General features: G+C 36.8%; 1 protein-coding gene across 1 annotated transcript in view; it reads left to right on the plus strand.

Annotated features, from left to right (window-relative positions):
* The window catches only part of TNNI3K (TNNI3 interacting kinase), a 302459-nt gene that overhangs the window by 177830 nt on the left and 97373 nt on the right, over positions 1–27256 (plus strand). Inside the window, exons 18-21 of the mRNA XM_004603345.2 lie at positions 631–683; positions 1002–1054; positions 5053–5185; positions 26620–26729. Of these exons, the coding sequence (XP_004603402.2) occupies positions 631–683; positions 1002–1054; positions 5053–5185; positions 26620–26729 (349 nt within the window). The remainder of the gene's footprint in view (positions 1–630; positions 684–1001; positions 1055–5052; positions 5186–26619; positions 26730–27256) is intronic.

Consider the following 27256-nt stretch of genomic DNA (forward strand, 5'->3'; position numbering starts at 1 on the left):
TCCATTGTGAGACTTGTTGTTACTGTTTTGGGCATGTAGAATAGCCACAGGTAGCTTGCCAGGCTCTGCCGTGCAGACGGGATAGAGCTTGCCGGGCTCTACGAGAGCGGCAGAGGAATCGAATCCGGGTTGGCTGCGTGTAAGGCAAATGCCCTACCTGCTGTGATATCAGCCAAAAATTATTTTTCTTAAGGAGTTTTCTTGACTTATTCTCGTTATGCCTTGCCTTGAACTGTGTTCGTTGTATCTAGGATTCCAATCAGTTGGTTTATTAATTAGTTTGATACTAATATGCTTACAGATGTGTTATTCTTTACATATAACAATTGCGTTCTCAAGTATTCTCCAGGAGCTGGCTGCAAAACTTATCTTCAGTTAATAGGGATTTTCAAAAGTTTATAGAATTTATATAGGACACTTTCTGTAATTTTCAAAGGTAGATATAAGCTGGTCAAATTTGTAAATAATCCTTTTGAATGAGTGAAATTAAGGAAATTAGAGTAACCTAGTATCTTGGACTTTGATGTTTTATTTAGCCTCTGAATTAATAATTTGTCTTAATCCTTAGGAGATGGACAGTTGGAATAAAAAAAGAATGTTGACTCAAAGTGATTTATTTATTTTTTACAGCCATAATATTCTTCTCTATGAAGATGGGCATGCTGTAGTAGCAGATTTTGGAGGTGAGGTTTCCGTGAATAAAGCTTCAAATGGCATAAGTGTCTTTCTTCCTTCCTAAGAGGAACATGATATTAATGATGATTCTGAAGGGAGATTCACAATGACAATTTATAGTTTTTCAAATTTCAAAGACCTGAATTTTGAAAGCATTGTCATTCATTTTCAGTTTTTCTTCTTTAATATCCTTAATTGAAAAACTAGAAATAACAATTTAAATAATATATATACATTTCCTAGCATTTCAAAACTTTTAACAATAATCTTTGACCTTGGTTTTCAAATATGTCCTTTGACCTGAATTTGCTTTTTCCTTCCCTCAGAATCAAGATTTTTACAGTCTCTGGATGAAGACAATATGACCAAACAACCTGGGGTTTGTTCCAATTTGTCTTCTCTATAATTATAAAGCAATTAAAATGTGTAAACTCAGTGTGAGGGAATAGTTTTTAACTGTAAGAAATGTCATTGTCCCAGGGACAGGAAAACATTTTCTATATTCAATTTTAGTAAAATTCCAAAAGAATGCTGCTAGGAAACTCTGTTTCAAGCCTCTGTCAGAAAAATAGACTCAACATATATTTGGACTATGCTATGGATAGAATAATGGTAAATTTGTTTAAAACTAACAAGCACATCACAAGTATATCGTGATTCTTGGTGGTGGAATATGTGCACTGGTGAAGGGATGGGTGTTTGAGCATTGTATAACTGAGACTTTAACCTGAAAGCTTTATAACTTTCCACATGGTGAATCAATAAAAGAATTAAAAAAAAAAACTAACAAGCACATAATGAATGTAGATCTTTGGATTTCATATTTTGATCTTCTTAATGAGTTCCATAGTTAGTGCTAGTAGGTAACTAATTATGACATTCATACCATAACATTATCATCAGAATCTATTAATAATTTTTCATATTAATATTGTAAGGCAATAGGTATCACAGGTGAGCATTAATGTGTGAGTTAAATATGATGATATCATCTGTAGCAAGCATAATTATACTCAAAATGCTTTCTACTAAATTGACTATCTACCCTGTTATTCACTCCTGTTATACAACGTAAAGTAACTTTCTTTTTCTCTACTACCTGTTTTATTTATCTAAGTTTTAGGCAATTTTTAGGTTTTTTTTCCTTTTTAAAGCTTCTACTAATACATGAAATAATTTGGGGAGTTTATTTTTCAGATTTCTCATTTTAATTTATTTATTTTAATAAATTAACAAAATTTATTTTGTCAGCTTTGCCTTTTTAATTTGGTCCCAGGAACCCTCTGTGACCTCTGCCTTGTAATTTCCCTTAAAGACCTTTATGACATAATGCCTTAATACAGGTTCTCATCTTCTCTCTAGACTGTTGGCAGTTCTTCTAATTCTCTTCCAGTTCACTCTGTCACATCAATCATTTTGTGTTCTGACCATTCACCAACTCCTGTAAGCCATCAGAAAATGCCCATTGCATGCAGGGTAAATTCTACAAAAGCAGCTGATTTTGTTCAGTCCCTGGCATCCTATATTGTCCCCCAAGTGCTACCAAGAGTGATCCCTGAGCAAAGAGCCAGGAATAAGCCCTAAACACGATTGAGTGTGACTGAGTGTGACCCTCACCCCCACTCCCAAATAACAAAAACAAAACCAAAACTCCAAATTTGTTTATTTTGTCAGCTTTGCCTTTTTAATTTGGTCCCAGAAACCCTCTGTGACCTCTGCCTTGTAATTTCCCTTAAAGACCTTTATGACATAATGTACAGGCAACCTGATAGTTCCCAAATCGCCAGAATTCACTTTCACAGTATTTTCCAGGTATTCTTTGCCTGAAAAGCTCTCTATACACTTCCTGGAAGAAGCCTACTCATTTTAAGAGGCCCAGGACATTTTATCTGCTTCAAACACTTTTCATAACCTGCTTACTCCTCTCCCTCCTCCCTATTCAGTATTTGTTCTAGACTTTACTGCTAGTTTCCACGCGTTACTTAACATACATTTATTAAAAGCCTAACCACATGCCAAGTATTATACAGAGGGTCAGAATTACAAGATGAGAATACAAGTTTAGTATTTTATTTCAAGGAACTACACACACATTTCACTAAGGAGATCTAAATATAAATATCCTAGGTAAGATAAAGTAATCAACACAGAGATAGAGGTCATTATGGAGGGATAGTGAGAGAGGAGATCAAGCACCATGGGAGCTCAGATGAGATGAATAGAAGTAAATCAGATGTAAAGAGAATGGAAGGGGCTTTCAGGTAGAGTGAGCAATAGCAGAGCAAAGGTAGAGGGGAGATGAGAAACCACAAACTGCCTGGGGAAATTTCAAATAGCTTGACATTGTTGGTATGTGCCAGGTAAAGAAAAGATAGTGAGAAATGAGTTAGAAAGGAAGCCAGGGAAGAACATCAAAGGCCATTTTGTATTGTGAGGAAGTTATGCATATGCATTTCCCTAGAAGGTTCTCTATCATTTGCTCAACAGATATTTATGAAACAGATAAATGAAGTTGCCAGAAAGACATTGAAGTAAACAAAGTCAAGCTTTCACTGCTGCAGAGCTAATATTCTACAGTAAGGAGATAGACACTGAGCAAATTAACAAAATAGAGATAAGGTGGTAGAGAAGGATTATGAAGAAGAAACAAAGCAGAGTAAACAAAAGGCACGTGATGGATTCCATTTCAGTGAGGCAGGTGGGAAATAGTAGCCTCTGATAAGAGAGTGAATGTGGAAGCCATCCAAATGCAGAGGGCAAGAACCATAGAGTCAGGGTAAATAGTAAGAGAACAGGCCCTAATGCAGAACTGGAGTAGAAAGAATAAGGAGAATAGAGAGATGGGATAAGATGGGTGAAAAGAAATGAGTCCTCTTTAATAGGATACACAGAGCTCATCTGGTGGCTATGTCACAGAGAACTCAATCAATGATTCTCCATCCTGGTTGCACATTGAAATAGCTTTGGAAACACTTTAAGAGCATGCAACCTAAACCCAGCAGTAATGTTTATGTCATTGACCTGGGATTTATCAGATACTGGTGTCTTTTGAAAGTTCTCTAGGTTACTCTAAAACGCACCCTGATGAAGCTGTCTCAATCAATTTTTATTGAATTGAATTGAACTGAAGCTCATCAACAAGTAATGTTTTCTATGAGTCAGAGTCTTTACTACTGTAGATTTTTATTTTTAAGGCTAATTTGTTTCTTACTAGTAATGTGTGACCTCTGTAAATGTGTTAATTACTCTGTTTCCTTTCTATGAAACCACTGGCAAATTGTATGCTTACTCCAGCTTACATAATGTTGTGACAGAGTACAATCTGCTGTAGACACAGAGATCATTTGGAATATGGAATCTCACCTGGAAGGATTGCATTTGAGCACCATAATTAGAATGAAATATTATTGGAAAATTTTAATTATGTATGATTTCAAAGTAAGGTAGACACTTGAGTTATCAGCAGTTAGCACTACACAATGAAGTCGTACTCAAGTTGAACAAGAATAATAAAAAATACCAGTTTTCTTCTATAAATACAAAAAAAGAAAGGGCAAAGCTTCAATTAGCTTGTGATTGTAAAGTCATGGGACTTCAGAATTTGAGTTTGATTCATGCTTTCCTAGGAAGCATGTCTAAGAATGTTCCAATAGTAGAGCCTGAACTGGAGTTTTCATCTCCTAACTTAAAGTCTAGGATTGTTTCCTAAGTCACATGGTATTTCTGGACCTTATTTTTTATAGTAATGCAAAAAAACAGTATTTAGGAATAGCATGGCTATATAAACAAAGGAGATATAAACCACATGATCTTGCCAGTGACAAATTTATTTCATAGGGATATTCCCAGACCTTTGTCTTGTCAGTCATGAGGATACTACTTAGGGGCCTAATTAAGTCACTTCCTAAATTACATCCTAAAGATCTTAAAAATTAAGGTGTTTGCCAAGTAGTGATTCACCTCTAGAGAGTCATAGATTTCCTGGATGAATTTGTGACTGGCTATTCAGGTGGATGCAACATTTTCAGGGAGAGGATGCTCAGAGATAAATGAAAAATGTTAGAGCTGGGATCATCTTCTTTAAGAGGTAGGGTTAACTTTCTTATTAGCTGCTGTAGTATTTTTGGAAAAATTGTGGATTGTGTGATCTTCCATACAATGATGAATACAATGATCTGTAAACTGAATAGTAGTTACAAGGGTGGTATTTTTTTGCATAAGCACATGAATGCATTGCACACAGTGAGGACAGCATTTATGTTATTTTTGTATTCTTATCTTTACATAAAATTGGAAGACTCTTAAGTCTTCACAAAGAACACTGTTCCACAGTGGAAGGAATTAGTAAATGACTTATGAATGTTCCTTGACACACAGAATCTCCGCTGGATGGCTCCTGAGGTGTTCACACAGTGCACACGCTACACCATCAAGGCTGATGTCTTCAGCTATGCTCTGTGTCTGTGGGAGCTTCTCACTGGTGAAATTCCATTTGCTCATCTCAAGCCAGGTAAGTGACCCTACCCCAAACACTGCCCCCATTGTTTGCAATCTCACCCCCACCCCAAAGCTGCCCTCTTAGCAAGCCCATAATAATTTGTTTTACTTGTTACAGTGCTGGAGTGATAGCACAATGGGTAGGGTGTTTGCCTTGCACGTGGCTGGTCTGGGTTCGATTCCTCCTTCCCTCTTGGAGAGCCTAGCAAGCTACCAAGAGTATCCCGCCTGCACAGCAGAGTCTGGCAAGCCACCCGTGGCATATTCTATATGTCAAAAAAAAAAGTAACAAGTCTCACAAATGGAGACATTACTGGTGCCCGCTCAACCAAATTGATGAACAATGGGACAACAGTGCTACAGTGCTACTTGTTACAATCAAGTGGCTAAAGCAATTATCAAAAATACTTCAGTATAAGAAAATTTGTGAAAGCTGTTACATCTCACCATCGGGTTACAAAGTCTTGGAGGATTTACTAGGCTGTCCATTGCTAGTAGAAGTTTCTGTGTTTTTGTTTTTGTTTCTTGACATTAGTTGGCTTTCACATTACTTTCTCATCCACTTTGGTATGCTCCTACTAAAATTTCAGTACTGTGGGATTTGGAAGCGTCGTGTGCCTGGTCCAGAAACATCAGTATCTGTAGAACTGGGATGAGTCTGCAGAGATTCTTAGTGAAGTTGGGCAGTCGGCCATTGGTGTGGCAGCAGCAGTGGCATGTGAGGGTGGCTCTCAAGGCTTTGGTAGGGTATGGGGGTATGACCTGCCCACCTCCTGAAGGTGCCCCAGAGTTTTCAGCTGGGGGAGTGTTATGTTCATGAATTTCAGGTCATGAATCTAAAGAGCAGGGCCAGTGAATGAGTCAGCATGGCGACGGCTATGGGAGGTGGCCCTTCAATTTCATAATTTCAAAAACTCCCCCCCCCCAAATGTTTATTCTTGCTAGGTTAATATGGTGAGAGGTAAATAAGCAATTTCAAATTATTTAAGGGTCAGGGCCAGTCCAGGAAATTTATGACTTAGCTCTGATTTTAGATATAGACAAATAAAAATATGGGATATCTTATGAAAGCTAGGGTTTTGGTTTATTTGTTAAGCAAAAGTGTATGAGCATGTGGGTGTAAATACTTTTTGATATTATATTTTATAATTGCATCTATAGTGTGTCTATTGGGGTGAGTTGAGCTGAAATAGCAGCATATTAAAATAGCCTGTCAGGAATACTTTCTGTATGTCTCGTGTTATACAAACACAATTGCTTTCTTAATAACTTTATATTTCATATACAGATAACTTCCCAAAAAAACTCTCTATGACTAAAGGCTAGACTCTCGAAGAATAAATTTTGTTAATAGTATATATTATCTCTATGTTACATGTAGAGGGTGAAAGGCATCTATAGGGGTAATGTATGCATATTTGAGACTTCAGGTAAATTTAATTTATATTTATGTCTTCATTTTATCTGAGTGATCCTCAAGTTTTGCCATGCTATTTGCTTACTTATATCTTTCTCTAGACTAGAAACTAGAAACTCCTAAAAAACATACATTCCCCAGTACTTAACATGCTTGACAAAATTATTTTTAACTTTTATTTATTTATTTTGTGTTTTGGGGGGTCACATTTGGCACTGCTTCAAGGCTAATATTGACTTTGTACTTGGGGGTCACTTGTGTTCAAGGATCATGCAGTATAGGAGATTAATCCCAAGTCTCCTGTATGCAAATTGTATTTCAAGCCATTGAACTCTCTCTACAACCAGTAAAATTTTTTTAATTAAATAATAATTAAAATTCAGTATGCTCTACTGTAGACTCCTGATTGCTAAATAATAGAAAGATAAAGGGAAAAAGAGGTAATTAAAAATGCCACAAATGTGTGTACTCACAATTTGAATGTGATCCATGTGAATAAAATAACATGGATCATTTTACAATTCCAATGGAAATCTACAATACTCGATATAATTGCTATATATTTCTACCAACTTTGAGAATTTCAGTTGCTCTACATACTTAACATGACCTTTAATTATCTGCCTCAAATAAAATATTATCTACTTGTGATATTATTTTATATTCATCTAACCACTAATCATACTGACAGGATTCATTATTTCTTATTCATATATGCTCATTGATGAAAATGTGCTGAAATTATCTTAGTACTTGTTTATAAGAGTTCTGAGAATTTAGTCTATTTTCTACTATGTATTTTCCCATTGTTTTTCTTTAATCCGTGGCCTCTCTTTTCATATTAGCAAATTTCTTTTTTAAAGAAGTTTTAATTCCAAACAAATATTCCCTATCAAGCTTGTAGCACTGTCGTCCTGGTGTTCATCAATTTGCTGGAGCTGGCACCAGTAACGTCTCCATTGTGAGACTTGTTGTTACTGCTTTGGGCATATTGAATATGCCACAGGTATCTTGCCAGGCTCTGCTGTGTGGGTGGGATACACTTGGTAGCTTGCCAGGCTCTTGGAGAGGGACAGAGGACTAGAACCCGGGTCAGCCGCATGCAATGCAAACACGCAACCCGCTGTGCTATCACTCCAGTCCATCAAGCTTGTAAATTTATAAAATATACATCCCATCCCAAAAATATATTTACTTCACTTAAGGCAAATAAACATTTCCTTCTTTGTTTTCTTATGGAAGTCTTGTGGCTTCGGCTTCTATAATAATTTGAAGCATTTAAAATTATTTGAGTTGGGGCTGGAGCAATAGCACAGTGGGTAGGGCGTTTGCCTTGCACGTGGCCGACCCGGGTTCGATTTCCAGCATCCCATATGGTTCCTTTGAGCACCACCAGTGGTAATTCCTGAGTGTAGAGCCAGGAGTAACTCCTGTGCATTGCCAGGTGTGGCCCAAAATGCAAAAAAAAAAAAAAAAAAAGTAAAAATTATTTGAGTTCTTATTGATTTTTTCTTTTGTATTTCTATTTTAGTTTAAATAATTTAGTTACAATCATGTTAAGATTTATGGTTTTGATGTTAAAAAAAATGCTACACATTCAGCAACACCAACGTATACAAGACTTTCCACTATTGTCCTTATGTCACATCAAGTCCACCTCTTCCTTCCTGCCTTCTGCTGCCCAATGCTTGCCAGTTTTGTAATCCAAGGACAAAAGTCTGTCCTCATTCAATAATATATTCCCTTCTTTTGTTTCTCTATATACTACAAATGAGTCATGGTTCTCAGCAATTGTCCTTCTCCTTCTGGTTCATTTTGCTTAATATAATATCCAAAAAGGAGTAAGAGAGATAGTACAAGAGATAAGGCTCTTACCTTGCATGTGGCTGACTTGATCCCTACTACTGGTCTGATCCTTACCATTGCATATGGTTCCCAAAGGACCATACTTTTAAGGATCTCTTTCTAGCACTAAGCAAGGAATATTCCTTGAATACCTCAAGATGTGGCCCAAACACTGCCATCCCCAAATAAACAAAAATTTATGCTCTAGTTCTCTCCAAGTTGCAATGAACTGGAGATTTTATATTTTCTAATAGTTTCACTGGATGCCAGTATATGGTGTGTGTATGTGTGTGTGTATGTGTGTGTTCGTGTGTGTTATCACCCCTAATTCACAACTTCTTTATCCATCCACCTATTGATGATATATGGAGGATTTTCCTGGCCTTTATGCATTCACTATTGTATTATGTACTGTAATGAACATGGATGTGCATATATCTTTTTTCAAATTAATGCTTTTGAGTTTTGTGGGTAGATTGTAAAGTGGAATTTCTAGGCCAAATGGCAACTCTAGTCTTACTTGTATGGAAACCTATTCATAGGGTTCCTTTCCCTCCATCTTTGAGATGCTTTATTATTCCTTTAAATCTGAGTTTTAAACTTTTTTTTTAAATTTATTTTATTGACTCACCAAGTGGAAAGTTACAAAGTTCTCAGGCTTATATCTCCATTATACAATGCTCAAACACCCATCCCTTCACCAGTGCCCATATTCCACCACCAATAAAAACAAAAACAAAACAAAAACAAAAGCAAAAACAAAAAAAAACAGTATACATCCCACCCCTCACCCCCCAAGCCCCCCCCCCGTGCGTGAGTGATAATTTCACTTCCTTTTCTCTTTACCTTGATTGCATTCCAGATTTCAACACACAACTCACTATTGTTAGAGTTTCAAAACAGACTCACTATTTTTGTTGGAATTTATCCCCCAAGAGTACAGCTTTATTAACAAGGAAATATTTGATAATAAGTTTTCCACTGATGAGAATGAAGAGATAAAATACAATTTCTGTATTATAGTAATTAAGTCCGCGGAGATTTAAGTTGGAAAATGAATCATTTCCCTTCCTGGACCAGCATGTAGCAAAAGCTTAGTTCACAGTCTCCATACATGGGTGCAAACACTTGCTGGAACCCCAAATCCTAAATTGTCTCTGGTTCCCGCTCGTTCCACATCCACCGGCTGTGCAGAGGCATGGGCACCCGGGCCGAAACCCGCTGAGTGTTAAACTTACAGGTCAGAGGATTTTGGCTGTAAGTTCTTTTGTTTAATACTTTGAATATATAATTCCATTCTTGTCTTGCTTTTTGAGTCTTATTTAGGAAATTTGATATGAATTTTATGTTCTTCCCCTTGTATTTGAGAATTTGCTTCCCTCTTGCTGCTTCAAGGATCCTGTATCTTTGATTCTTACACTTTTGACTTGATTGTCTCCTAGTGTAATTCTGTTAGAATTTGTTGTTTGGCATACTTTGGGTCTGGTGAATCAGTGCCAAAGACTTCCACTTCAAGTTTGAGAAACTCTATTAGTATTTCACCTGTCAGTTGTTTTCCTTTCTCTCTTTCCTTTCTTTCTGAATTCTTATGAAGCAGAGGTTCCTTTTATTATTGTCAAATATATATCTTACATTTTATTAATTTTCTAAAATCTTTTTTCTTTTACCTCTTCTTTATTGATGGTATTGTGTGCCTGGACTTCAAAGTCACTGATTTGATTTTGCACCTTCTTCCATTCTGCTTCTGAGTCCTGCTACTATATTCTTTAGCTCCTTTCTTTCTGAATGAGCTCTTTCACTTATACCATCCATCTTTCTTTAAGTTTGTTGACTTTCTTTTTCAGTGATTTTTTCAGTTCAGTAAACATCGCTAGGGCTGTTGCTCTGAAGTCAACAAAGTGTTGATGGACTTTCTTGGGCTTCTGCCTCCATATGTTAATGCATATACATTCCTTCATTTTTTCATTATTCATGATTCTGTGAGTTAAGCATGAAATTCCAAGTTCCAAGTGATCTGCTTAGTGATCTAGTGTTCCTGTTCACAATATCAGGTCAGTGTCTGGACTTGACTGATTTTTGGCAGTCACCAATGCCTTATGAAAACTTTGTAAATGGTTGAAAGATTGATTGAGCTGGTCCCTATATTTCCTTACAGAATTTCTTTGGTGTCATTGACAAAAGTCAGCTAGTAATATAACTGTATCTGGTGTATGTTTACGTTTAATACAAATAATACATTATATTGATAAGAATCCTCGAGCTCAATTCTTTTCTGTTAAAATTTCTTTGACTATTGGTTTTTGCTTTCTCAGGAACTTTAGCACTTTGTATGCGTAAAATAGAAAGCCTTTTGAACAATAGTACAATGTCTTACATGCAGCCAACCTGTGTTCTATACCTGGGTCCTAATATGGCTCTTCAAACCTGCCAGGATTAAGCCCTGAGCACTGCTGAGTGTGGGTCAAAAACAAAATCTGAAAAAAAGGAAGAAAGTGAGATCCAGGATTATAGCATAGGTAGGGGGTGAGAGTTAGGTGCCATTGAAAAAAAATCAATTGGCATTATAACCATACCTGTACATTTATACTTCTCTATTCTTTCACTGGCATGTGTTTAACTTTACTACCAATAATACATAATATTGATAAGTATCCTCAAACTATCTTCTTAAATTTTAATCTCCTTTCACTCTAAATTAAACTGTTATCACCACTTTCACTAGTACAAGTCTTTTTAACAACTCTCCCTTTGTTCTTGTTCTCCCTACCTCTCCAATTACTACATATGTGTTGCTGATGTCTTTAAAACATTAAAGTGATTATATCATCATTGCTTAAAATCATCCTCTGGTGAATACAGTGGGTAGGGCACTTGCCTTGCACACAGCCAACTTAGGTTCAAACACTGGCATCCTATATAGTACCCCAAGCCTGCTAGAAGTGATCCCTGAGCACAAAGCCAGGAGTAACTCCTGAGCATTGTTAGTTGTGGCCCAAACAACAACAACAACAACAACAAATAAATTATTCTCTATATAATAATAATTCCCACATTATTATTAATTTTAAAATTCTTAGTACCAACATATCAAAACTCTACATATCCTGTATTTCTGCCTTGCTCATATCATTTCACTTCCTGTGCTCCAGCCATACAGACCTGTCATTCTTTCAACCAATGAAATTGTTTGTTTTCAAGACCCTTTTACAAGCTCAATAAATGCAGTTAATTACAACTCTAGAGAGTTACTCTTGCCTGCACGCCTGGCTGTCTTCCCCAGGGCCCCTCAGAGGGGATGGGCTCCAGCTTCCTTCCCCACTCCGAGCAGAGCTCCAGGCAGCTGAAGACCACTGGAACCTAGCTACAGCCATGCCAGAGGCACCTCTCCACACGTTCGGACAGGCCTCATGCATTAAGGCACTGGCAGAGGAACCCAGGTGTGTGTAATCCCATCAATAGCCAACATCCAGAGAGAGACTTAAAAGCAAGCTCTCAGAAGCACGCGGCCGCTTGCTTCTAAGATTTCAGGGAAAGGATGAAATGAGAGGTTACTAGCCCTCCCGAGAAATCGGTGATTAATGGTATTTTCGTGATTTTCATGATTAGTGAATTACAACTCCATAAAGAAACCCATAAGAAAACACAGGATGGTATCATGTACATGTGACATTAAGAATAACTAGATGAAGGATTGAAAAGTTTTAAAGGAGGGATGCCCAACTTAACCTTGACCCCAGAATATAGGGAGGAAAAGGAAAGAGAGAATGGAGGGGAGGGGAAGAAGAGACAGATGAGAAGCAACAGGGAACAGGTCAGGGGAATCAGGTACATAGGTGGTGTAAAGGAATATTAGATAGCAGTACTCCTGCATTAAAATTTTTTTTTAAATTAAAATAGGAATATTAGAGCCAAACTGCAGAATCAACAACACTGAATTCAAGAGACCCAAACTTTAGCAACCTAACTTAGAAAGGTGCCTATCAAGAGGGGCAGCTGGAGGGAGGGTATGGAGATATGGGAAGGAACCTGTGAACATTGGTGGAGGGAAGTTGACACTGGTGGTGGGATGGGTGCTGCAACATTGTAGGCCTAAAACTCAACTCTCAATAACTTTATACATCATGATTTTTTAATTAAAATAAATAAAATAAACCTGTGAGAATAAAAAAATATATATTTTTTACTTCGTATATAGACTGGAGTGATAGCACAGCAAGTATGGCTTTTGCCTTGCATGCAGCTGACCCGTGTTCGATTCCTCTGTCCCTCTTGGAGAGCCTGTCAAGCTACCCGTGGAGTATTCGATATGCCAAAAACAGTAACAAGTCTCACAATGGGGATGTTACTGGTGCATGCTTGAGCAAATCAATGTAATAATGGTGTGATGGTGCTACAGTGCTACTTTGTATATAAAAACCCACAATTTTAAGATGAAAATAGAAAAGGTTTAAGGTCAAGATTTCTTATGACTCTATACTTGAGGGCCTTTTTCTTTTTAGAAAGCACATAAAATTAAAAGTTATTCTTAATTTATTTTTTCTTCTTCTTTTCTCCATCTCTTCATTTGTCTTTCTTTGTTCACTTTTTATTTTCAAATATATTGTATCTCCCCTCTTATTCTCTTGATATCCAATTCTACTTCTTTTTTTTCACATGTCAAATACTTCACTGCATCTTAATTGTTATCCCTGTTTCCAGAATTACTCACCAAATTTTTTCAATCAAATATCATTTACCAGATAGATGTACTTTTATATATATATATATATATATATATATATATATATATGGGCCAGGAAAATAACACAGGGATGACATGCACTGACCCTGGTTTAATCTTCAATAGCACATGCCCCCTCCTTAAGTATTGCTGGGTTGATCCTTGAGACCTCCCAGTACCACTGGGATAGCCCTGATGATTCTTAGCACTGATTGGACAAAATAGCACTACACCCTCAGGATTTACCGTAGAAATTTATGACCAACTTGGCCAAAAATTTCTTGCACTGGTCCCTGGTTACCCTGAGCACCAATTGGGGGCTTTATCTGCATGTACATATACCTAAAAATAAAACCCCCAACATGACTTGCATTAATTAAATGAATCCCCAATGGTTTTCCTCTGTTCTTGACAGAAAGTCAAATTTTTTGCAATTACATACAAAGCCTCCCAATGATGGTCCTCCTGTCTTCCCCAGGTTTGCTTCCTGCCACTTGCACCCTCTCGTTTGTGTGCCAGCATTAAGGAGTTATAGCATTTCCACAGTCTGACATTTTTACTTCTCTCTTCTATATCTTTGCACACTTTAGTCTGTCAGAGACACTCTTCCCTACTTTTCATCATAGTAACACAAATTTATCTTTTGTTCTTACTTAAGGACTGGAGCGATAGCATAGTTGGTAGGGCATTGCATGCGGCCCACCCAGGTTTGATTCCTCTGTACCTCTCGAAGAGCCCAGCAAGCTACTGAGAATATCCCACCCACAAGGCAGAGCCTGACAGGCTACCCGTGGCATATTCGATATGTCAAAAACACTAACAACAAGTCTCACAATGGAGATGTTACTGGTGCCCGCTCAAGCAAATTGATGAACAAAGGGACTACAGTGTTATAGTGCTACAGTGTTCTTAGTTAAAATATTACTTCTCCCCAAAACATCTTCCTTAAGTCTTCAATATTGATTGAACTAAGTGCAGTCAATCTCCTCCATCCCTCAAGTTTTCATTTATCATAGTATTTAAAATGTACTATGCATGCAGCTTTGAAATTTTCTCTATTGTATTATTTCTTTCCAATTATAAAATGAATATTTCAAAGATATAAAGACCCCCCTTTCTCCTGGAACCCCAGAATAACTAATTTCGGAGGGAGATTAGTATATGAGTTGTGTCTAAGAATAAATCAATTCCAATCGTCCATATTTTAGGATTTATAGTACTTTATTGGAAAGAGGGTTTGTTTATGATGGATGCTGGATTTTTAAAAGTTGGACAGTGACCATGCATCAAAAACCGATCCTGTTAATATCATTGCAGTGGTTAGGCAATCTAGCATATGTTCAGCAATAAATTATATGAGGCATCAGATTCGATATAAGCTACATATTAGCCATTTACAATGAGGAACAAATCCATGACTACAATGTGGGACAGCATTATCAATTATGGTAGTAGCAACATTATACATTGTCCTAGATTTAACAGATTCCTATCTCCTGGGAGAAATATGAAAGTAGAACACAAATATTAATATTGACTTTTATGCAAGAAGTGGTTATGCTTTCAGAAGAACTTGAACTTAGGGTATCCTTTGCAAAGTACATGTTCAAATTGACTTTGTAATCTTATGTTTCTAAAGAACAGACAGCCATCACATGAATACCTCAAGGGCCATGAAATCAAATGACCACAGGATTAGTAGTAGAAACCACATGCTTGAAGCAGGATTATCTCATGAACAGAAAATCATATTCTTTGAGTCATGTTCAACCAAGAAATGACATGCTGAATCATAGTGGTGCCTTCTTACTATTACCATGCTAGCTAATTTCTGTATGTTTGTTTAGAAATATAAAGTTTTTTTAATGATGACAATTAAATATTTAATCAAACATTTTCAGGCTTACTTTAAGTAGACTAAAGATAATTGACATAATGAGTAATATCCTGAGTCGTGCCATCTTCTGCAGACTACTAAACCAAGCTATATAGCTTATTTATTTTTAAATGGGGAGAAATAGGATATATCACAAAGAATTAAACAGTGATTGGCAATAATATGTATTTAATAGATATTAGCTATTATTATCATTATTACTGTACATAGACCACCTTTGAGTACTCCTTTGAGCCAGTAATTGTACTATTATAAGAGGAAAATAAAGAGGAATAGGCTTTGGGTCATCACTCTCATAGTTCTCACGGGGACATGAGAAAAGTACAGGCAAAGAAGAAATCCCAACTAAAAAGAAGCATAGAACGCTAAATATTCTCCCGGAAGTCTCCCTGCCTGGTAGTGGGGAAAGGATATCAGACAAAATGTCATTGAGGAGATGATTCCTAAACTATATCTTAGATTGATTATAACCAAATAATTGGGATAAAGGGAAAGTATCCCTAAACAAAGCCATATGGGCAAATGAAGATTGATGAAAGGTCCACAAAGCATTCAGTAGGAATAAAACATAATATACAAAGGAATTAGTCAGAAGAGATGTGCTACAAATGTAAAGCTAAAGCCAAGTGGTTGAAGGTATGTCAAAAATGAACATTAGAGCAGGATTTTAAGGAGTACAATAAATATAACTCTCTTATTATTTTAGAATGCTCCCTTCTTTCTACAGAACAAAGGCTTGTTAGAAAGATTCCAAACCAGAGTAAAAGGTAACAAGTAGTCTGAAAGTATGAAACTCTAGATGGAGCCAGAAAGTTGGTCAGGTGTTTGCCTTGCACATGGCTGACCTGAGCATCGCCGGGTGTGGCCCCAAAATAAAACAAAACAGAACAACAACAACAAAAAACGTCTAAGTAGAGTAGTTGTTTGGAAAAAAAGCTGGCTTTCAAAGATTTTTAAAGTACTTGTAGATGAATTTAAGTGAGAGCACAAGGGAGAGGGCAGTCAAGGATGGCTCCCAGACAGCTGACGTAGCCAATAGAAACATGGTGGAGACAGGAAGAGAGCAGCTTTGTGAAAGAAATTATGAGATTACTAAGAGAGGCATGGAGCCAAGGCATGAAGTCAAACACAAAGAGAAAATTCAGGAAAGATGAAAAAGTTGCTGGTATGAGCTGGCAAACAAAAGCTGTCCTGGATAGATATCACAAAAAGAAATCAACACCTGTTTCCTGGAATTTATTTCTGTCCTGGGCCTATCTCTCCTGATAGATTATGAAAAACTAAATACAATATCTGCATGGATGTATTTTGCCAGTGCTTGTCCATTAATATCAGATACCCACTTTTGCAGATAACTCTGTTATGGTTAGGGGCCAAAAAGGGAAACCTCTTGTTTTCCTTTAGTTGTTCTATATGATGTCAGCTGGTTCACAAAATGACTAGTGTGTATCCTGAGAGTCCTTAATCCAGGAATTAAAATCTTTAATCTAGGATCTAAATCTAGGATGTGGCTACAAATTCAGAAAAGCTGCCAATTTATTCCAGACAGATTTGAGTGAGATTTCATATCAAGGCTTTAATGCAGTTAGAAATTCTAGTCCAGAAACAAAATAAGGCATTTCAGACTCTTTTTCACTTTATGTATGGTTTGATTTATTTTGTTTTTGTTTTGGGGACACACTTGGCAATGCTCAGAGGTCAGTTATCCCTGGCTCTGCACTCAGGAACTACTCCTGGTGATGCTCGGGTGACCATATGAGATGCTTTGGTAGAGCCCTAGTTGACTGTATGCAAGGCAAATGCCCTACCCACTGCACTAACTCTCCAGCCCTTATGTGTGGTTTTTAGAAATGTGAATTATAGTATATTTAGGGACACAGTGATGTTTTCATCTCATATTTTTAGTCATGTGTATTTGTTACCCCTGTATAAACATTATAAGATTTGTTGAGTATAAAATAACATCACAAGAGGCTGACATCCAAGGACAGTAGATACAAGGGCCAGGAGGATTGCCCCATAGCTGGAAGCCTTCTTAATGAGTAGAGGGGAGAAGGCAGATGAAATAGAGAAGGGATCACTAACAAAATAATGGCTGAAGGAACCATTTGGGATGGGAGATGCATGCTGAAAGTAGATAATGGACCAAACATGATGACCTTTCAGTGTCTGTGTTGCAAGCTATAATACCCAAAAGTAGAGAGAGAGTATGGGGAATATTGTCTGCCATAGAGGCAGGGGGAGTGTGGGAAAGGGGGGGGAGTATACCCGGGATATTGGTGGTGGGGAATGTGCACTGGTGGAGGGATGGGTGTTTGATCATTGTGAGATTGTAATGCAAACATCAAAGCTTGTAACTATCTCACGGTGATTCAATTTTTTAAAAAATAAGATTTTAGTTCTTCTCCATATGATTAGGATCCTAAATATAAGTAGGATATTACAAATTATGACATTGTAGTATAATATTTATAGTATTATAAATATAATTAGGATCCTAAATATTCAAGGAGCAAAAGCAGATCAGTGATACGGAGTGTACCTTGAAAGGTGATAGGAAAATGAGAGTGAGCTAAAATCCTGAATTCCTGTGTTTGTTGGTTGTGCCAATTTTTATCAGTTCATCACTGAAAAGAGTAAAGCCAATCACTTCACAGATCACTGGAAAGATCAAATCAGTCCAATGGGTGGTAATATTTCTATGAATATAGCTGGTATTAACATTCCAATACTTCATTACACTGACAAAGATTGCAATGAGAACAGACAATGGTGCAAATTAATCTATTCTTCTGACAATCTGTAATGAGAATGGGATGTGGTTTAAAAAATTAAGCCATTCTTAGTGCAGTCTCAAGATTGCAATCTCATGGCCTCTCTCAGATGCTATATGCTCTGGTGATACATCACTGAAAAGTGTCAGTTTAACAAAGAATCTCTTTGCTCTTTCTGGGACAGTAGAAGACATTGGCTTTGCCTCACCAGAGCCCTGCCCATTAAAAACAATGAAGCAGAATGAATTACGTTTTTTAGAATACACAGTCATTTTTTTTTGATTCTGGCAAATTTATCTTGGTCTATAAACATTGCACCTTCTTGCTCCTTTTTTATGTGAATGCCTTGATTTAATTCTATAAAACAGAAGAGAATGACAAGTTACTTAAGGAATTCAGAACCCAGCATTAATTTATCTAGACCCTATCCATCATGGAGAGATATATAGTCATCCTCTCCACAATAGCCATGTTGCATTGGAACTGATGACAAATTAGATGGTTTGCAGTCTTTACTTTGCTGTAACTCAATACAATGTTTACTTAGCACTCACCCTCAAAGAAAACCTCAGAAGAAATAAAGTATGTTCTAAACAGAACAGAAAGGACCACAGTGATAGTATAGCACATAGAATATTTGTCTTTCTTGTGGCCAACCCAGGTTCTATCCCTAGCATCCCATCTGGTCCCCTGAGAACATCAGGAGTCATCCTTTAGTGCAAAGCCAGAAAATTAGCCTGAGCACTGTTGAGTGTGGCTTAGAAACAAACAAAACAAAATATATACAACAATGTTTTTGATATGCAGTTCTCTGGGTTCAGACTAAAATAAATCAATACACACTTAGATCTGTAGATATTGATAGTTATACTCAAAATAGCTAATGCTTACTGATAGTCTCATCAGTGTTCAAGGTATTTGTATACATTATCTTATTTAATCCTAAAAATAACTTGTGAATGGCGTTGTATTAGACTAATACAGATGCATATTGCAAGATTTGATGAGTTATAGTCAAGTTACATGAATAGTTTCATGATCCCAAAGTATATGTCTGTCACCATTACAAAATGTCCTGCTTGCCATATATTTAGATGAATTTATGCTCACAAAATAAAATTGATTTAATTAGGCTTAGCTTAGAAAGTTAAAAAAAAAGCCAGACTGAAAATTATTTCTTGCTGAGAGTATTTAATAGTCATAACTACTTCAGGTTATTAGAGTACTTTTCCTAAATGTTTGGAACAAAATGATGTTGTATTTATAAAACCAAGGAGATAAAACCACAGTCAACTTCATGACAAACAAGAATCTTATCTGCTTCGCTTCCTCTTTGGTCAAAGGTCGTCATCTTTATTCATTTGTATAGCAAAGGTTTTCTGAACCTTGTTTTCTAGCATCTATATTATTTCCAGTGAAACCTATTTAGAACTACCTCAGTCAGTGGCAGTAGTTGTACTCAGCTCAGGAGATACAATGATGGGGCTGGGGGAGGGGAATATGGAGACAGGACCATAGAGGCATCTCTACGGACTAAGCACTTGCTCTACCAATAGGCGGCCCTGGCTCAATCTTCTGCATTGCATTGTTCCCTGAACACAGCCAGAAACAACCTTGAAGCATAGAATCAGGAGAAGGCCTGATCTGTCAAGTGTGTGCTCCCCTAACACACACACACACACACACACACACACACACACACACACACACACACACACACACACACACACACACACACAAAGGACACATGATAAACAGTTCCAGACAAGAAACTTCTGAACTATTTGCAGCAACAAGCAAGTAAATATACAGTTAGACATAATTATATTATTATATTATTATAGTAGCCCATGTTCTCTGAGGGGGAACCCAGAGAGAGTTCATCTAAATTAAGACCTAAGTGACAGTAGATAAAACACAGGCAAAAGGAGTCAAATTTCAGCATTTATAATTGAGCACTAAAGCACAGTTAAAGGGGGCTGCAGCGATAGCACAGCGGGTAGGGCATTTGCCTTGCACGTGGCCGACCTGGGTTCGATTCCCAGCATCCCATATGGTCCCCTGAGCAATGCCAGGGGTAATTCCTGAGTGCAGAGCCAGGAGTGACCCCTATGCATCGCCAGGTGTGACCCAAAAAGCAAAAAAAAAAAAAAAAAAAAAAAAAACCATAGTGAAAGTGTAGTGATATCTTTATCAAATACTCATTCATTTACCAACTTTATATAAAACTTTACCCTGAAAGTATATTGACATAGAATGTTCAATCATTTTGTTGCATGAAAGAAAATGAATGAAAGTTGTCATGTTCTGTTAAATGCCTGCCTGTTCTTTACCTCACTAGTTCTTTTGAGAGACAACACTTAGTATATTTGTATCTTATTGTTGCTTTGATTTTCATATCACTTTTTATTTCATTTCATCAGATAAAGAGCATTTTGCACTTGATCTTAGCCAAAAGGCCTAAAAATGATAGAGGAAGATAACTTTTCCATATACCTTTGGCCACATGTATGTCTTCTGTTCATCTCCTTATCCCATTATTTGATGGTGTTGGGTTTTTTTGCCTATAGAGTTCTATCAGTGTTTTATATATTCCTATATATATAACCCATTGTCATATGAGTGATCGGCAAATATTTTCTCCAATTTTTGGAGTGTCTTTTAGCACATATCACAAAAAACAAAAACAATCAGTGTTGGTGTAGATGTAGGGATAAAAGGGATCCTCATTCACTGCTGGTGGGAATGCTAACTGATACAGCCCTTTTGGAAAACAATTTGGGTACTTCTCAGAAAACTAGGAACTGAGTTTCCATATTATGCAGCAATTCCACTCCTAGGAATTGCTAGGTATTTACCTCAAAATCCCAAGAACTCTATTCAAAAGAGACATTTTCACTCTTGTGTTCATTGCAGCACTATTTACAACAGCCAAATATGAAAATAATTCAAGTGTTCAGCACTTAAAATATTTATATTTATAACATTCATTGATTTTCTTTCATCCAAAAAATGATTAAACATATGACTACATAAAGAAATTCTGGTGCATGTACATAATAGAATACTACTCAACCATAAGAAAAGATGAAATCGTGAGATTTGCTCATATGTATATGGTTCTAGAGAATATCATGATGAGTGAAGTTAGTCAGGAGAGGCACAGACACAGAATGACCTCTCATCTGTGGAATATAAAGAAACAAAGTCGGAATATAACAGAAGTCTAAAAGACAACAACAACTCAGAACTGTTTTTCATTTGGAAGCTGACCACAGGGGAGGGGAAGGGGGTAGATTCGGTGAGGAGAGGGGAAGAACTGGGACAATCGTGATGGAAGGGGTATCTTCTAGTGGAGAGTTTGGTGCTGTAATGTGTTATATATGAAAACCCATCATGAAGATTATTGTAAACCACAGGCATAGAAGAAAATATCATTTAAAACTCTTTATGTTTGGCAGCTAGAGAAATAGTTTAATATGTGGGTAAGTGCCCTGGATGTGTCCTGCACCATGTATGTCCCCATGCACCACTAGGAGAGATCCCTAAGCACAGAGCCAGAAATAAGCCTGAGTACCACTGGGTACACCCCCCAAACAAAAACAATACTCCCCAACATGGATATCTTTATTTGCTAAGGTATGATGAAAGAAACAGTAGGGTTATATAGACTCTCAGGACTGACAAATAAACTGTGCCCAAGTCATGTCTCATTGATTTTAGAAAGCATAGGGGATAGCTTTGTTCTGGAATTATGCTGTCTGTATGGAACATGTGAGGAAGAAACTGATGCCATGACAGCCTACAGCTAATATTAAGTCTCAGCTAGGCCTCAGTTTATGTTTCTGTAGGACTCAAAGTTTTTGGTAAACTTCCAGTTGAGTAATGTGCCTAGGTAAGGAATTGGGCAGTTGGGTGGCCGGTCATGTGGGTCACTGTGCCCTCCTTAGAAACTGTTACTAAACACTGTCTACTTGCTGACATCTGTTGTAATAGGGACAATGCTAAAAATAGACCAGTATATAAATTGCTTCTTAACTCCGAACCTTATATTAACTGCATGTGATTTGGAGTCGGGGTCCTTGTCAAGACTCCACTGTGTTGGATGAGACTCGGACCCTAGCTTGATCTAGTGCTGGCTCTGGCTAGTAATAAAGTTCCTTTCTTTTGCATTATCATGTGTGGAACTTCGTCTCTTCATGATTGAGGATCTGAAACTTGGGCACAACATCACCCACTAAACATACACAGTCATTTAGATTTATATCAACTAAATTTTAATAAATTTAAAATTGAATTTCTCAGTCATCCTAGTCTCATTTTTATTGTTCAATCTGCTACCATATTGAAAAATACAGAATATTTTTATCATTATAGAAAGTTCTACTAAAGAATAGATTCTATTACAAAATAGTTCTACTAAAGGTCTACTAAAAAACAACAGATTCTATTATAATAGTGATTAGTTATTATTTTTGAGTACCAATAGCTATTGATATTTTAATATTTTCTTTTATTATTTTTAATAGCAAAGTTTCTTTTCTTAAAGTTAATATTTACATAAAACATTTAACATATTTTAAGTAGCAATCAGGATATAAATTTGATTAACCTGTTAACAGTCTTTTCCTGAATATGGAATACCAGAAAATTTCCCAGCTGTTAGTGCAACATGGCCACTCAGACCATACTGACAAGGCAGTCTTAAAGGTGACAAATTTCAATTCAATGACCCCTCATGTTGCAGTCCCTGCTTTCTGGTGGAGGTGGTAATGAGCAGTATCACTGCCAAGAGTGCATAAAACGGAGGGGAGAAGGAGATGCCAAGGTCTTACAGAACCTACTTTGAATAATGAAAAATTAAACATCATTCATCTTAAACAGATTTACCAGACGCAGCGCCAAGAAGCAAATAAGTAACTCTATATACTTGATAGCAGAGCCTAAAAGAGTTGCAAAGGGAGATATTTGGCACCTGCATCTGAGTCTAACTCATTTTATGAATAGTCCCTCCCTACCCATTAGGTTATATGTAATTAGTTTAAATATGTTCACTACACTGGTTTATGTGCTTATAGCTTTACCACCTTAACAATACTCAAATGGTCATAAGGTGAATAATAGTGTTAGAAGATCAATGGTCATTAGCATCCATTTGTTTATTTGTTTACTTATTTCCAAAATAAATGAAAAGTAAAGAGCACTTAATGGATGTAATCTAGCAGGCTTTATTTTTAGGACATAAAAGACACATTTTATGTATATTAAGTTTGCTAAATATTTTAGTTAGCAATTTGGGTTTTTTTTCATTTTTTGGTGTCTGACTAACTATAACCTGATGGTAATTGTTGATAAGTGTAACAATGAAAATATTATCTGAAGGGTAATAAAGACAAAGAAATGAAATTCCTGATGACCTTTAACCTGAAACCATTGTACAATTGGATTTACCATTATTAAAAAATACAAAATGCTAAGATGTCAAATATGAGAAACTTGCTATTTTAAATATAAAATGCTATCAAATATTTGGGGAAGTAGTAAGTTTACTTCTTACTAAAAAATGGGATTTGAACAACAAATAAGATGATCTGTTTACCTTCATATTAGCAAGACATTTTTATAAAATAATAAAAACCCAATCCTGGTATCACTCACTATATCGCTGTCATCCCATTGTTCATAGATTTACTGAGTGGGCACCAGTAATTTGTTCCAGCTCTGAGATTTTAGCAGCCTCTCCTTACTCGTCTTTCCCAATGATTGGAGGTCTTTCAGGGTCAAGGAAATGAGACCTGTTATTGTTACTGTTTTTGGCATATTGAATATGCCACGGGAGCTTGCCAAGCTCTGCCATGAGGGCAGGATACTCTCGGTGGCTTGCTGGGCTCTCTGATAAATATATATATATATATATATATATATGTAAACACACACACACACACACACATATATATACTTTCCTCTATTATTTATGGAAAATGTGTAGGAAGTATCTTATGATGTGTCACGTGTCCAGGAATATGTTCACTCATGTGTGAGACTCGTCCCAAGAGTGTGGAAAGCAGCCTGGAGCATGGCTGTGGTTGGGTAGTGGAGGTTGACTGCCAGGACTGGGTCCCTTGCGGTGGGGAGGGCTCTCACCTGCCCCTCTCTGGGGCTCCCCAAAGGGAGTCAGCCTGGCATGGAGTCTGGTGGCATGGCTATGGGGGCCTCATTTTATGCTCCCTTCCTGGAGAAGCACCTGTGAGTTCTGGAGGGTGGCCAATGAGGAGATTATCTGGCACCAGCAGGAGGTGGCTGATGGGTGTGACCCCTGGGTTGCCGGAGACTGATATAGGTATAATGAAATTCTAATGAGTGTGTAAATTAGTATACTATTTAACAAAACCATTTATTTATGTAATAAATGACTTTAAGTTATGTCCCTCAACATACTAACTTTTCTCTCACAGTATCATAAATTATCTGTGAATTCAGGAACATTATATTAAAAATACTCCCTGAAGTGTTTACACACAAATTTAAACAACCTAAAGTTGAGTAATGGTTAGGTAAATCATTTAAAATTCAATCCCTAAAATATGTTAACATAGAATTAGAATAACTTGGGAAAATGGTGATATTTAATTTAGGATTTTTTTAAAAAAAATTTTATTAGTGAATAAAATTTTTATTAGTGAGGTACAGTTATAGACTTACAAACTTTCATGCTTGCATTTCATTCATACAGTGGTCGAGTGCCCATCCCTCCACCAGTGCCCATTCTCCACCACCAATGGTCCCAGCATCCTTCCCACCACCCCGACCCCATCCTCCCCTCACCCGACCCCGCCTCTGTGGCAGGGCATTCTGTTTTGCTCTCTCTCTCCTTTTGGGTGTTGTGGTTTGCAGTAGAGGTATTAAGTGGCCATCATGTTTGGTCTATAGTCTACTTTCAGCCTGCATCTCCCATCCCGAACAGACCCTCCTAGCGCCCTTTACTTAGTGGTCCCTTCTCTATCTGAGCTGCCTTTTCCCCCAGCATGCAAGGTTGGCTTCTAAGTATCATGTTAAGTGAAATGGGCAGAAAGAGAGGGATATACATAGAAAAATTTAGGAAAAAATATTATGTAATTACATATTGGACATGAGCTCAGGAACATAAAGTAAGAAATGCTCAAAATATTTAAATGATTATTTCTTGTGAACAGTAATACTTTTTCTAATGCTCTTAGTATTCTAATTTTTTTTCTTTTTGGGTTACATCCGGTGATGCTCAGGGGTTACTCCTGGCTTTGCATTCAAGAATTACTCCTGGCAGTGCTCAGGGGACCATACGGGATGTTGGGAATCCAACCCGGGTCAGCCGCATGCAAGGCAAATGCCCTACCCACTGTGCTATTATCACTCCAGCCCCAGTATTCTAAAATTTTACAAAGAATAAAGATAAATTTTACATTTAGAAAAATTAGTATCTAATGATCAATAAAGCAAATTACTGATGAAGTTATGTTACATACAATTTCATCAGAGCAACAGAAGTAGATCTATAAACAGCATTTTAATTGGAGCAGACTTTAGTGAAGGAGAGGTAATGAATATGGGTTATATCACAAAAATCTTTAAAATATAGACAGATGCTTATAGCATCATAATCTGGAAGACAGGAAGCAGCAATGGCCTAGAACTTTAGCCTCCTATTGGTGTAGCATATTTTTTTAAGAAATTAAAAAAAACTTTATATGTTGTTTAAAATATATATATAAATATATATTTAAAAATGTATAATATATATATATATTTCTGTATGCTCTTTTGAATGTCCTGACACATACATTTTCAATATGGACCAAGATAAGAAAGCATAAAGTCTGAAACAAGACACTAAATAAATAATAGTTTCATTTTAAAATTTTTATACACTAAAAATTAATTATACAATAAAAACACATACATTGCAATGATATTTCAATTCTGTGATTCTTAGAACTATTGAAGGAGCTTAAGTACGCATATTCCATTTTTACTCTAGTACAATAAGTTTAATGAAATTAGCTATAAATTTGGTTTCCATGGGAGTATAGAAATCACAGGTGACAATACAGAAAAAATATTCAGCAATAAGGAATCTACAGTGAAGTTCCAAGAATCACAACACAGTGATAGGAGGTTTCAGATGAGCAATATTCAGGTATCCAAGCAAACAACACTGGGGAATGCAATCATTGATACTAGCTACAATGATGGATTTGAAGTATGTAACAGCTGAACAAATAACAACTATTTATAAACACTTTAAAAAACAAAATCCTAACATTTTTATAACCTGTGATAGAATTTACACTTTCAAAATATAATCTCCTTTACCCAAGTGTTACCAGTATTTTCAGAAATGCAAATTTCAGGGGCACTCTTTAGCCTGGGATTTATCACACTGAGGTAGTGTGGGCTAATCTTCCTTTGCCTCTTTACATCCTGAAACATCAAATACATGATTATTTCAAATATATATAGCAACACTAATTAATATCTGTATGCTCTTTTGCATGTCCTGACTTTCATTTTTCATAGTAAATTCCTTGTGCTAACTATTCGTGAATGAACAACCGAATGAATGAACAATTAGAAAGTGATAGTATCAAAGTATCCACTATTTTTGCTTAAGCATTGAAAAATTTAACGGCAGACAGGCTTCCGTGAGTGTCTGCTGTTGTTGCACAGATTGATTTTTGATGACTTTTTGTTGTCTGTCCATATGTTTCTTAAAATAAATATGTGAATTTCAAAACTGACATGACCATTTGGTTTGCAGCGGCTGCCGCAGCAGACATGGCTTACCACCACATCAGACCTCCCATTGGTTATTCCATTCCCAAGCCCATCTCATCTTTGCTGATGCGAGGGTGGAATGCATGTCCCGAAGTGAGTAATTTTTATTTCCTCTTCGAAAATGTGTTATGGTCAAAATCTGTCACAAATAGTGTAACTCCAAAGTCTACTTTCAATGTGTATTTTAAGGCTGTCAAGGCTGGAAGACTGATTTGCCTTCTGCTCTTTAGTCTCTAATTGCCTCAAGAAGTCTGAGACTCTCATATTTCTTTGCTGCCGCTCTCTGATTTTGAAATGTTTCTCACAACTGATTAGTGAAAGAGAGACTAGGGTATGACAGATGACTCAGTCTCATCTCAGTAGCAATTTTATTAACTACGCTTGAGCCACACTTAGTCATTTTCTTGCAGCAAGAAGTTTGGCACAAGATGGATGTGTGTGGGCTCTTCACCATGGGCAGGCCTCCAGGCAAGCCCTGTGACAAGAGGTCTTGGGACTGACTCAAACTGGTGGCAGGTCCTATTCTTTCAGTAACTCTCTCAGTGGCTGTGTGATAAAGTAGTTCATAGTCTAGAATTTAAATGGAGGATCAATGTTAGAAGAGGGAATATGTAAAGTAG

The sequence above is a fragment of the Sorex araneus genome, chromosome 5 (assembly GCF_027595985.1).
Source record: "Sorex araneus isolate mSorAra2 chromosome 5, mSorAra2.pri, whole genome shotgun sequence".
Taxonomy (NCBI): Eukaryota; Metazoa; Chordata; class Mammalia; order Eulipotyphla; family Soricidae; genus Sorex; species Sorex araneus.